Consider the following 13103-nt stretch of genomic DNA (forward strand, 5'->3'; position numbering starts at 1 on the left):
GCCCAACTCCGCACGCCGCAGATGTTTTCTCATTCCATCTCCACAACAGCAATGTCACAACCTGCCTTTTATCCTGATTCACAGATAAGCAAACGGATGTGCGGGGAGGGGAGTCCATGATTCTTTCCTTTATCCTTTCCTAATATTTCCCATAAGCTCTCTCTCTATCCAACTTCCATTTCTTTGCCCCTTTCTTCTCTGTTCTCATCTAGGGAACCAACTGTCCCACGAACCTCTGGAATTTCTTACTGTACAATCTGAGAAGTTGGGGTGATTGCCTCTTCTTTTTTTCCTTTTCTATTTTTACTTATCTGTGCCCAACACGAATCCAGCACTTACTACATTCCAGGAACTCTTCCGAAGCCCTCCCAAAATATTTACTCACGTAATACTCACCCAATAATCCCCAGAGAAAGACCATTGCTCCCTCAGTGGAAGATTCGGAGTGACCAAGAGGTTAAGGAAATTTTCCAGGGCACAGAGTAAGAGGCGGAATGGAATCCAGGAGGTCTAGCTCCAGGCTCTGCATCCCTATTCAGGCTTCATCTTACTTGCCTTAGCAGGTCTTGGCACACCTGACCCGGCTCTTGATCTCAAAATCCTTTTTGTTTCCTCCTTGGCTTCCAATTCCCCTCTCACCTGGTTCACCTCTTACCTGTCTGACTATTTCATCTCATTCCCCTTTGCTGATTCCTCTTTGATCCCTGGCTTCCAAAAGTTGGAGTACCCCAGAGACTAGTCTTTTGACCTGTTTTCTAACACCCGGTCCCTACTGATCTCATACAATTTCACAGCTTAGGCATCATCTCTAGGCAGATTGTAGCCGAATTGGTATCTTCTGTCTATGAATCTCCTATAACATTCTGACTCATATATCTAACTGCATTGAACTGTGCATTCACGTGGCTACCTAATGGTCATCTTGAAATCAACGTGCCTCCAACTGAGTTCTGCTCTTTTTTCACAAAATCCTTGTTGCTCATCTCAGTAAAGTGGCAACTCCATTTCTCTAGCTGCCCAGGCCAAAGAACAGTATCATCCCCAATCTCTTGTTTTTCTCTCTCCCAGTGCATACAACTCATCTGTAAGATATATTCCAAAATTTGATCGCTTTTCACCACACCCACTAGCACCATTCTACCACAAGCCGCTGTTCTCTCTTACCTGGCTGCCGCAGTGTTTCTAACTGGTCTCCTTGCTTCTCCTCTCAACCTTTCCAATCAGAGCAAGGGAAGCAAGGCCCTGTCTTAAATGCAAACTGTCAGAGGCATCATAAAACTCAGTAGTTTAGACAAATGATAAATTAATGGAATGTTTTTTTTAAAAAAATCAAAATCAATGAAAAGAATTCATGGTGAACAAAATGGCAGATTTTAAATGAAAACAGAACCAGATTGTTTGCCTTGCCTCACCCTCACCTTGGCCTGTCTGACTCCCTTCAATGTATTTTCTTACCTTTTTTTTTTTAATATATATAATTGGAGTATAATTGCTTTACAATGCTGTGCTAGTTTCTGCTATACGACAAAGTGAATAAGCTTTATGAATACATATATCCTTTTCCTCTTGAGCCTCTTTCAGTTCAGTTGCTCAGTCGTGTCCGACTCTTTGCGACCCCATGAATCGCAGCACGCCAGGCCTCCCTGTCCATCACCAACTCCCGGAGTTCACTCAGATTCACGTCCATCAAGTCAGTGATGCCATCCAGCCATCTTATCCTCTGTCGCCCCCTTCTCCTCCTGCCCCCAATCCCTCCCAGCATCAAAGGCTTTTCCAATGAGTCAACTCTTCGCATGAGGTGGCCGAAGTACTGGAGTTTCAGCTTTAGCATCACTCCTTCCAAAGAAATTGACAAAGGATTAATCTGCAAAATATAGAAGCAGTTCATGCAGCTCACTGTATACAAAACACCCAATCAAAAACTGGGCAGAAGACCTAAATAGACACTTCTCCAAAGAAGATATACAGATGGCAACATTTGATGCTCAACATTGCTCATTACTAGAGAAATGCAAATCAACGTGTTCTTGATGGTTAGAACTATTGCACTAAACATGAGTAACATCTTCACATCTTGAGGCAAGAGCCAAGGCCCTTTCTATGAACTGCAAGATCCTTCACAACCTGGCCCGCCATCATCTCTCTGATACCCGATCCCATTTCTCTACTAGTTCACTCAGCTGCACCCTCTCCACCTAGGCCTCCACTGTTTCATCAACAAGCTTGCACCTCAGGGCCCTCAAACCTGCCAAGCCCTCTTCTTGGAATGCTCTGTCCCAAATACCTCCCTGACTTCAGCCAGGTCCCTTCCTAAATTCACTGTATCAGGATAACACCATCTAAAATTCCATGCCCTTCCCAACACATATACTTCACATTCCTTCTCCATTCTTTTTTTCTTCTCTGAAATGAATATAAGCACAGTGCACATTTTGCCTATTTATCCTGCCTACTATTGTCTATCACACCCACATAAAACTTCATGAGATTTGGGGGAGAGAGGGATTTGCTTTGCTCTCTGCTTTATCCCTAGTGTCTCAAAAATTCTTGGATGACGGTAGGTACAGAGGAGCCTGATGGGTTAGAGTCCATAGGATCGCAAAGTGTCAGACATGACAGAACCGACTTGGCATGCATGCATGTACCCAGTGTACAACTTTTGAATGAATAAGTGATAAGTGTTTACGAGTGCTTTTTGTTTAGCTCTGAATGTCTATTATGTATAGGTTTTGAATTCGATTGCCTCAATAAATTATACTGGAAATTACTCTTTCAAAATTCAGAAGCTCAGATCTGATGTATTTATAAGGTATGCTGCTGCTGCTGCTAAGTCACTTCAGTCGTGTCCAACTCTGCACATTAGAAAATGTATTGCAAAGCCTTTTTCTCAAATTGCCCAAATTTTTTAACAAAAGTTTGACTTGCTTAAGAATATATTGATCTTGGATTTGAGCTCACCACTTAGATTAGGTCAGTGTTGAAAGAGGATTGTTTTTGAGGAATAAACATTGAAGATCAAGTGTCTCTTGTCCAAATTTTGAATTTTATTTTCATGTCCTAATTTGCAAAGACTTGATACTATGTTGAGATATTCTACAGATTTTCTCAATAATATCGGAGTGAACCTGTATGTGATCAAAAGGCCATTCTGATGTCAAATGTTTAATCACCTTTACTAATAATTAACCAAAACTAAAGGTAAGTTTTGCAAATAAAACTTTCATTTCACGACAAATTGTTATCTCCTGATGGAGAAGATGAAGTTCAGCAAAAAGCAAACTTACAGCTTGGCTAGAAGACAACAGACTTTGCCTTCCAACATCTGTGACACACACAAGGCTAACCTCATCAGACCCCAGTCCATCCATGACCTCTTTGCTCAGATGGGTTAAATCTAGCACTGTAGGATCATTTGAGAATATCTGGATGAAAAGGCACTTTTAGTAACATTTGAGAAAAGTAAACAAGTTAGAAATAGTCTTAACAACTAGCTTTTTCTTTCTGAATCTTCAAAATCCCTTTTGGGGGAACTTAACATAAGTTTTTGAGGCATAGTTGATTTACAATGCTGTATTAGTTTCAGGTATACATCACAGTGATTCAGTTTAGACACACACACACGTATGACTGAATATATACAGAATATATATATTCTTTTCAGATTTTTTCCCTTAAAAGTTTTTACTAAATATTGAGTACAGTTCTCTTTCCTATAGAGTAGGTTCTTGTTGGCTATCTATTTTACATATGGTAATGTGTGTATGTTAATCCCAAACTTCTGATTTATCCCTCTCCCCTCTTTTCCCCTTTGGTAACCATAAGTTTGTTTTCTACGTCTGTGGGTCTATTTCTTTTTTTTTTTTTTAATATAAATTTATTCTGTTTTGAATATACGTTCATTTGTATCCTTTTAGATTCCACATATAAATGATAACATATGATATTTGTCTTTGTCTGGCTTACTTCACTTAGTATGATAATTTCTAGGTTCATCCATGTTGCTGCCAAAGGCACAAAATGCCTTTTTAAAAAATATATAAAATGCCTTTGTAGTTTTATTTTTTTAAATGATTTACATTGTTTCATAGAAACTTCTATAACTATTTCACCAGCAGTTTAGAATTATAAACTAAATATAGGTCTCATTTTATGCCTACTTGTAGTATGCATAGAGATTATTTATACTATAAATGTATCAGTAAAGCGACACGTCATTCTGAATTGCTGCATCTATATATATATATAACCACCACTATCAGAAAATACATTCCAGTTTGTCTTAACCAAGATACAAAATTAAAATGGAAACAAACAAAGCTCTGCCTTTTGTAAAGTAAGAAACACAGAAACTTAGTCACCTGACCACAGAATGCAGTGCCATAAAGCTGGGCAGAAAATGAAACTGGCATGCAGACAACACTAGCTAATTGCTTCTTTTTTTTTTTTTTACTTTATTTTACTTTACAATACGGTATTGGTTTTGCCATACATTGACATGAATCCATCACGGGTGTACATGCGTTCCCAAACATGAACCCCCCTCCCACCCCCCTCCCCATAACATAGCTAATTGCTTCTTGAGAGAATGAGTGATTGAGCACTGAATCGATCTGGGTCAGAAGCAGGCAAGAATTATGAGGAAATTCTGGGCAAGAATGGCCATGCTTATATACAGAATAAGAAACTGTTCTATCCCTTTAACAGCTAATGAATATTCTCGCTGGAATCTTGATTGAGTTTTCTAAATTATATGAAAAATATTATGTTCTAGAAGATGTCTGTTAATTTGGGAACATTTTTATTACTTTTAATAATAGAATACTTTGAAGCTTCATTTTACTCAAATGATTATCTCAATTTCACTTCTGTCACCTAATTTTTTACCTATTCCCTGTGTTGTTAATGGTACGTTTACTCTGAATCTTTAAATGAAAACCACAGTAGTATAGGAAACCCCAGTGCCCAGGACAGAGAAGTTTTTAGAGGGCCTATAGTGAAATGCACAATATTTGCATGTGATTCCGATCAGTGTAAAACAAGCTTCCTCTGTCCTGGTTGGCAGAGCACATCAGGCCAAGTGAAAATCGAGCACAGGAGCTTCACTGAGTCGCTCCCGCTCATTCCTCTCTGAACATGAAAACCTCCAGGGCCTCTCCCCACTGTGAACTGGGACCTTCACCATGGATGTGTCCTTGCCCTGGAAATCTGTAGATTTGAGCAACCATCAAATTGGGAATGGGGCTCAAATAATGTTCCCAAAGAGAGAGTGCAGATAATGAAATGCTGAAATTTCCTATTGGTAGCTACATAGGTCAGCATGTGTGCTGAGTCACTCAGTCGTGTCGGTATCTTCACAATCCTATGGACTGTAGCCCACCAAGCCCCTCTGTCCATGGGACTCCCCAGGCAAGAATACTGGAGTGGACTGCCATGTCCTTCTCCAAGGAACCTTCCCGACCCAGGGATCGAACCCGTGTCTCCTGCATTGGCAAGCAAGTTCTTTACCATTGAGCCACCTGGGTAGCCTGCATAGATCAACACTGACATATGCAAATTTTTGTAATTTCTTAGATTTGACAAAGGCCTCACATCCTTTCCTGAGTGGTCCATGTTGCATGTGATCCAGGTGCCAGTAGGCACTTCCAGCACCACTCAAAAGGATCCATTGTCCTTGTTCTGCTAAACCCCATTGATACTTTTATTACAGAGTAGCCTGCATGACTTTTCTATATCTGGTACCAGCACACTGTGGTCTAGAAATTTGTCTTTGAAGAATAAGTTGGTAAATGTCCTAGGTAAGGCTCTTCATACCATATTCTAGTTGATTTGATTTAGTAAGTGCTCTTCCCCCACATTTGCAAGGACCATTCTACGTATTCTTTTAATTGGTAAGAACGAATCTGTTTTCAAGCATTTGGTGACATTCTGGGATAATTGGATTGAGAAATACTGGTCTGTCATCTAAGTGTAAAAAGAGATATCATTCAGTTCTTACTTCTAAATTTCAGCTAAAACTGAACATTTTTAAAAAGCTCTTTTTTAATGAGGACATTTAACTGGTCTGGTTTGTGGATGACTGTTAGTTACTATATCCTTAGTGACTCATTTATAGAGAATGTTTCCTGAAGATGTCCTTCATGAAAGGGACACATTTGGACTAGGTAATAGTAATTTATTTAATTTATCTTAAATTTGGTTTCAGTGAGCAACCCTAATTAACCTGATTTTTTGCTGATAATCACTCTCAATGGAATCAAATCACAAATCCGGGGATGGATTGAGCGGAACCCAGAAGGAAGCAGCTCTCCGCGCACTGGTCCAGCGCACAGGATATAGCTTGGTCCAGGTAGGAACTTCTCAAGCCATCTGCTGAGACTCACCACTGAACTCAGAGTGGCGGGAATATCGGTGATCCTAGCATGTAAAATGTGACTGGTCAGTTGTGTAACTTATGAGGGACACTCCTTTCCTGGGGCAGAGGAAGTTGGATCCTTTCGGTCTTGCAGGGGACCTTACAAGTGATATTCTCTCTACTCTGGGTTATCAACTCAATTTTGCCTTGTCATTTGGAAGCTGAACTAGTGTTCACAGTCATGAAGACTATCACAGTTCTGACAGGCCAATTTAGAATAAGAAAAGTCATCTGGAATTCACCACTGAGAGGAGTCAGTGAAGTAGAACCAAGTTGGTGTTTCAAGAAATCAGCAGAAAACAAACTATCCAGAGACTTGCTTTGGTTTCCAGAGAAATTTCTGACTATGGATGTATGACAGCTTGTAGATAAAGGATGCAAGAACTGACCATTTGGTCAGCGTAGCTATTTCAGGATGTTTTCTCAAAATAGCTACTCAAGCCGTTTAGGATATATAATAATTTCTCTCCATGTCCAGCATTTTTGAAAAAGAAAGGAGAAAAAATATCCTAAAACTAACTATTCATAGTCACTAGTTGTTCAGAATTATCTGCATATTGTTGTCTTTATGATAACCTCTGTTAGAGAGTTTATGATACATTGAAAAGCAAACTAGTATTATACATATAAATTATCTTATCTGAAGAAATAATGCTGATCTTTTTTTTTAATGTTGCTCTTTTTACAGTAAAACAAATTGTTAATATTTTAATTCTCAGCTGTTATCTTTTCCCTACATACTTTCCTGACTTAACCAAAACTTTGTGCTATTATGAAAGTGAAAGTCATAAGTGGATAACAATAAAATATACAGTAGTATCCTTTATTGCAAGTTCCTTTGTCAGGTCAATTGAAAACTAAATGTAGCATACTTCGCAATACTCTTATGAGTCATGGCACACTTTGTTAGAGATAATGCTCAGTTATTTTTAATTTTTCCTCTTAATGAAGAGTATTTATTTAGTCTTTTTTAAGATTTCAGAAAGTATTATGTCCCAGAAGACTCCTAAAAGTTTAAGCCAAGGGGGATACTAATGCATTATTAGTTTTTAATGTTTAATAAAAGTCTATTTTAGGATCATTAATAATCTAAATGCCTTTATCTCCAAATTTAACGTGCTTCAAAATTAATGTCTGACTGAAATTTTTTTTGCAGTCTTTTCCTACATAAAGGGGTTTTCATAAGCCACAGAGAAAATGCAATAGCATTTACAGTCTATAAACCAGAAATATTTAGAATAATTTTTTACATTTGCTTAGGTATGGTTAGCTGAAAACAATGTTCTTTTTCTTTTGTAAACAGCAGTCTCATAAATGTTATAAAATCAATAATTTTTAAATCAGTTTATCTTTTTAACTTCTTTGTATCTGAAACACTCATATAAGAACAGTGAGAGTGAAAAGCACTTAAACCCTTTTGAAAAGCAATTTGTCAATATTCATACATAAGGGTACTCTCCTTGTGGAAACAAACCTCTAATGATCTAAAATATAATGATGAAAATATATATAGACATTTCTAGTGTGACACTATTTCTAATATCAAGGTCTTCACTGTGAATATATAATTAACCTCAACAAGCAGAAGTTTATGAAAATTACCGTAAAACAATATAAACTGTTCATTTAACTTTACTCTGGGCACTGATTCTTTCATTTCCCCTAGATGAAATTCAGGGCGAGTCTCATGACCTTTCTGGTAACTTTCAGCTAATAAAAGATTAGCCACTAAATAATGAATATGTCTAGTCCAGTAGAATAAAACCTTAACTTCATTCAAAGTGAAAGCTATTTCCCTTTCCCACACATATCAGGGTAGAAGGCAACTTCTATTTTTTTCTCTTTATGTATGCTCTCAGAAGCACAGTTCCCTACACCAGTTTACTAACTAGAATTCCTGACTCAGCTGAAACGGAAGAAAGGGATGAGAGTAAAGGAGAGGGGACAGGAAAGTCTTCGCCTGACTGCTTTTGGCATTGGTCTCTGGGCCTGGCAGGTGTGTAAAGCTCCTAGGGTACTCTCTAGTGTCATCAGAGACACCCTGAATTAGCTAGAGGCTACTTCCCTGAGACCCAGCCTCCTTCAACAGAGCTCTTTTTAACACTCCTAGCATCCCTCTTGGAGGAGATGGAACTTCAACCCTAATTCCTACATGCGGCCCAACTCTAGACCCTTGGAAACTCATATTCTGACCCAGTAAAACCTGCAAGTGCAGGTGAGATGAAGCAACAAGTTCTTCTCACCACCATCAAAGCAAACGGCCAGCCTATTGCTGAGATACTCCAGGGGTGAGTTAGACCTACCATCCTTGGGTGTTCCCAACTGCAGGGAGTGCATAGCAAGCTCCACGAGCTTTTTCCTTACTCCCCTCCTCTGCCTTAGGTGAGCTGAGAAGCACCTCAAAATTCCTCCCACTAGGGGGAACTAGGATTCACAACACACTAGCAATGGGCTCCAGAGATCTTTGAATCAATTCCAAAATTCCTCTTAAACTCTTCAATATTTTTTCTAAACTCACAGATGGGGAGGGGTAGGAGGTGTTCAGTTAAAGTTGTTAAACAGTGTCTCCCTACCTCCTTGTCCTGCTTGCTGGTCCAGTAAGTTTCATATCCACATCACAGGCCAGAAGAATTGCATTCCACCTTTAACTCCTGTTACAAATGAAACGTAAAAAGTCACTAAGTAATCATGTAGAAAATTCTGCAGAATTGAAAACTTTAGCATATTAAAGCAATATAAAAAGCTTGCAAATAACAATACATTTTTAAAAGGCTCAAATAGCAATGGAGACCTTTTCATAAACCTAATAATTTAAGAACATTTTCATTAAAAAGGAAAAAATAATAGGGCTATTTTACCCTTATTATAGAAAGTGTTTTCAAATAAAATACACCTAAAAATATATGGCCTATTTGCCTATCACTTTGGTCTTACATAATCAATCACATTCAGAAAATATTAATAATAAGGATTTAGATCACAAGTTAATAGCAATTACAAAACAGTAAACAGTTATTGGGCACTTATATTCCAACTGCTTTATGTCTATTAATTGTTTAGTCCTAACCACAACACTGTGAGCTAGTTACTATGATCATCTCCAATTTCCAGATAAGGAAAACAAAGCTCAAGGAGTTCCATAGTTTGCCCAAGATTTATGGGCCATAATTCCACTTCAATTGGCCAAAATTTCCAGCAAGATTTACAGAACGAAGTGCTATTATAATGCTATCTTTAAGATTGCTATTTGAGAGATTAGCAAGCCAAAGCATGCTAAAAGCACTTTGTTGAGCTTAAACTTTGTAACATGATTTGCTTGAAGTAATCATTTATTAGCAGAATGACTGAAAGTGAAAGTGAAGTCGCTCAGTCGTGTCCGACTCTTTGCGACCCCATGGACTGTAACCTATCAGGCTCCTCCGTCAAGAGTGCTGGAGTGGATTGCCGTTTCCTTCTCCAGGGGAATCTTCCCGACCCAGGAATCGAACCTGGGTCTCCCGCATTGCAGGCAGACGCTTTACCATCTGAGCCACCAGGGAAGCCCCAGAATGACTACTGGATCAGAAATTGTCTAGTGATGTAGAAACCTAAAGTTCTGAAACCTTTGCTATGTAGATTAAAAGCCTCTAATCAAGATGTAAATATGCACATGATTCAGTTCAATCATTTTGAATGATTTGGAAAATCCTTTCTGATTTTGACTGCAAAGCGTAGAAAGTCACCCAGGACTTCAAATCAGAGACCTGTTATTTAACCCAGTCTCTACCACACACAAGAATAATCGTTTTTTTCTCTTTTAGTTCCTGTATTAAATTGAAGTATAGTTGCTTTACAATGTTGCATTACTTTCAGGTATACCGCAAAGTGATTAAGATTTATATATAAAAATATATGTAAGTATATATATTTGTAGGTTGCTACAATATATTGAGTATAGCTCCCTGTGCTATATAATAGGTCCTTGTTGTTTACTTATTTTATATATACTAGTGTGTATATGTTAACCCCAACCTCAAGTCCCTTAACAGCCCTCGGCCTTAACTTCCCAGAAGACTGGCTAGGACCTACTCCGCTCTGAGTCAAGGTTTTGTTATTCGAGCATATGCTCAGTCTGGTTATTGGTCAGCAAACTTGTTTCATTGGAAAAGGAAACCAGCATGTACTGAAACATAGCTTTGAACTCTGCAGTTCAGGGAAAATCCTTCAGCCTTCCCAGTCTTTCAGTCTCCCTACACCGGATTAGAGAAAACATTAGCATCATCATCAAATAAAAGAACATCAGATGTACTTTTTAAAAAGCCCCTGGACAAAAGTGCAGACATTAAAAAGTATATTAATACACTTCAGGGAGTTGTACCTATATAATGATATTTTAAAATATTACAGTATTCACTAAGTTAGGGTTTGAAGGATTTGCTTCAGCTGTATCTTTGCAGTCTCTGATACTGAATGCTGAATACTTGCAAAACAAGAGTTCCAGAAGGAGAGTGTGACTAATCCGTGCACTCTTATCACTAGCAGGACAAATAGAGCTGCCAAAAATAGAATTTTGCAGGTTACTTAATAACATGAGTCAGTCTCATATCCAAACTGATGCAATAAAACGTGCTCATGAGGATCTGAAAACACACCTTGTGATATTCTTTTTAAATAATAATTGGATATCTTTAGAATTGATAACTAAAATTTTTATCTAATTCCTTTAGATGATAAAAGAATTTTAATGAATAGAGGTTCAATAAATATTGTTATAAAAACTGTGTAATGTTGACAAGCTAAACTTTCAACTTAGTCGCATTATGCCACATAGAGAGATTTCAGATGTGTGCTGCAATGTTAACTTGTAAATGAACTCTGTCTCTAGGCAATGAAATTAGATATGGAGTTTTTTTTTTCACTTTTCCACTCTCAACTGTACTTCCCAGATCTTCCAAAACTACCATATATTTGAGACACACAGGGGCAAAAAATAACATTATAATGATCCTTTCCTCCAGAATGTATTACTAGTGAGTCATCAACCCTGTGACATCTGATGCTCCTCTCATCCAGAATTTTCTCCCTAAAACTAGAAAAATAAATTTCCATAGGTGGGTATTTTCAGACAACTTTCTACCCAATGTGGAGTCAGTTTACATCAGATCTACTACAAGGGAGTCTAAACATATAGTTAATGAAGATCACTCGTAAGTAGTCTGAATTTATTTTAAAGAAGACCCAATGGTTATACAGCATTTTTAGGTGATTTAAAATATGGTGTGTGTTAGTACTTTGTCCAATTACCCTATGGATCATCTATTTTCTAAAAATTATCACAACACAAACATTTATGTGGCATGCCAGTCCTACTGTTTGTCCAATGCAGTGGTTGTTTTTAACAAAATTTTCTTTGCTTTTTTCCCCTAATCCTTATTATGAAACACAGTGTGTTAGTATTAGTCTTTGAGATTACAGAAGTATAAATTATAGCAGCTGACCTAAAATGCATATCAAGTAATTGCAATGAAAATTAATTTATCTAGAATTTAAAAGGACAACATAAGACTGTATTGAATGGGTATAATATTTCTGTTTAGAGCCTTAAAATTGACCATAGTCTTTGATCTAAGGAATAAGGACTAATATTTAGACATAAGGATGTTCATCATAGTGGAATTTATAATGTTTAAAAATATTGGACATATCATCATAAACTATTACTGGTCATATAAAATATGTCACCCTTATATTTCCAAATTATATGGTCATATAAAACTGTGGTTTCCAAGAAAGACATGGGAAAATGTCCAAATTTTTAAATTAGGTTAAAAATAAGAAAGCAAACCTGTATGCATCAGCTCACAGATCATATTTTAAGAAATTATTCACACACACAAATATTAGAAGATAATAAAAGGTAATCTCTGATAAGGATAGCTTTTTCTTTCTTGTGCTCTTATTTTCCAAACTCTTTATAATGAATATGGATTATTTTTATTTCAAGGAAAAAAACTCATAAAGTAGAAAATATTTCTAAGAAGCATTCAGTTAGGAATAGAAAACCTGGGAAAATTTCATGAAGAAAACATCATTATTGAAGCTGGGTGCTACATGCTTGGGTTCCCTAGGCGATTCTTTCTAATTCTTTGTATGTTTGCTGTACGCATATTCAATACTGATATAATCCAAGATTTCCATTTCACTGTTGGAAAACAAGCTCCAGAGTTATACAGTTCAGTACAGACATAAGCCAGAGGTCAGCAAACTGATCCGTGACTCAAATGTGGCCACAGCCTGTTTTTGCAGTGATTTAAGGACATGAGTGGTTCTCACAATATTAGAAGGTTGTTTTTATTAAAATCCTAAAATATCAACTATCTGGCCTTTTACAGAAAAAGTTTGCTGACTCCCAACTCTTATCCTTAATTTAGTACTCTGTAAGTTAATCCATAGATTTTTAAAATATTGAAGTACAGTTGATTTACAGTGCCATGTTAATTTCTGGTGTACAGCAAAGTGATTCAGTTATACATATGTGTGTGCGTATGTGTATATATATATGTGTGTACCTATATATATTCTTTTTTCATACACTTTTCCATTATGGTTTACTACAGAATATTGAATATACTTCCCTGTGCTATACTATAGGACCTTGCTTATCCACTATATATAAGTATATATATAGTTTGCATCTGCTAAGCCCAAACTC

The 13103-nt window shown here is 37.2% G+C and overlaps 1 protein-coding gene across 2 annotated transcripts in view; it reads left to right on the forward strand.

The window, feature by feature from the left end:
- Positions 1–13103, forward strand: part of A1CF (APOBEC1 complementation factor) — a 90920-nt gene that overhangs the window by 25955 nt on the left and 51862 nt on the right. For both annotated transcript variants that reach the window (XM_068961193.1, XM_068961194.1), the window contains exon 2: positions 6203–6346. In XM_068961193.1, coding sequence (XP_068817294.1) covers positions 6248–6346 — 99 coding nt within the window. In that variant the 5' untranslated portion in view covers positions 6203–6247. The remainder of the gene's footprint in view (positions 1–6202; positions 6347–13103) is intronic.

This window comes from Capricornis sumatraensis, chromosome 23 (assembly GCF_032405125.1).
Source record: "Capricornis sumatraensis isolate serow.1 chromosome 23, serow.2, whole genome shotgun sequence".
In the NCBI taxonomy this organism is placed as follows: domain Eukaryota; kingdom Metazoa; phylum Chordata; class Mammalia; order Artiodactyla; family Bovidae; genus Capricornis; species Capricornis sumatraensis.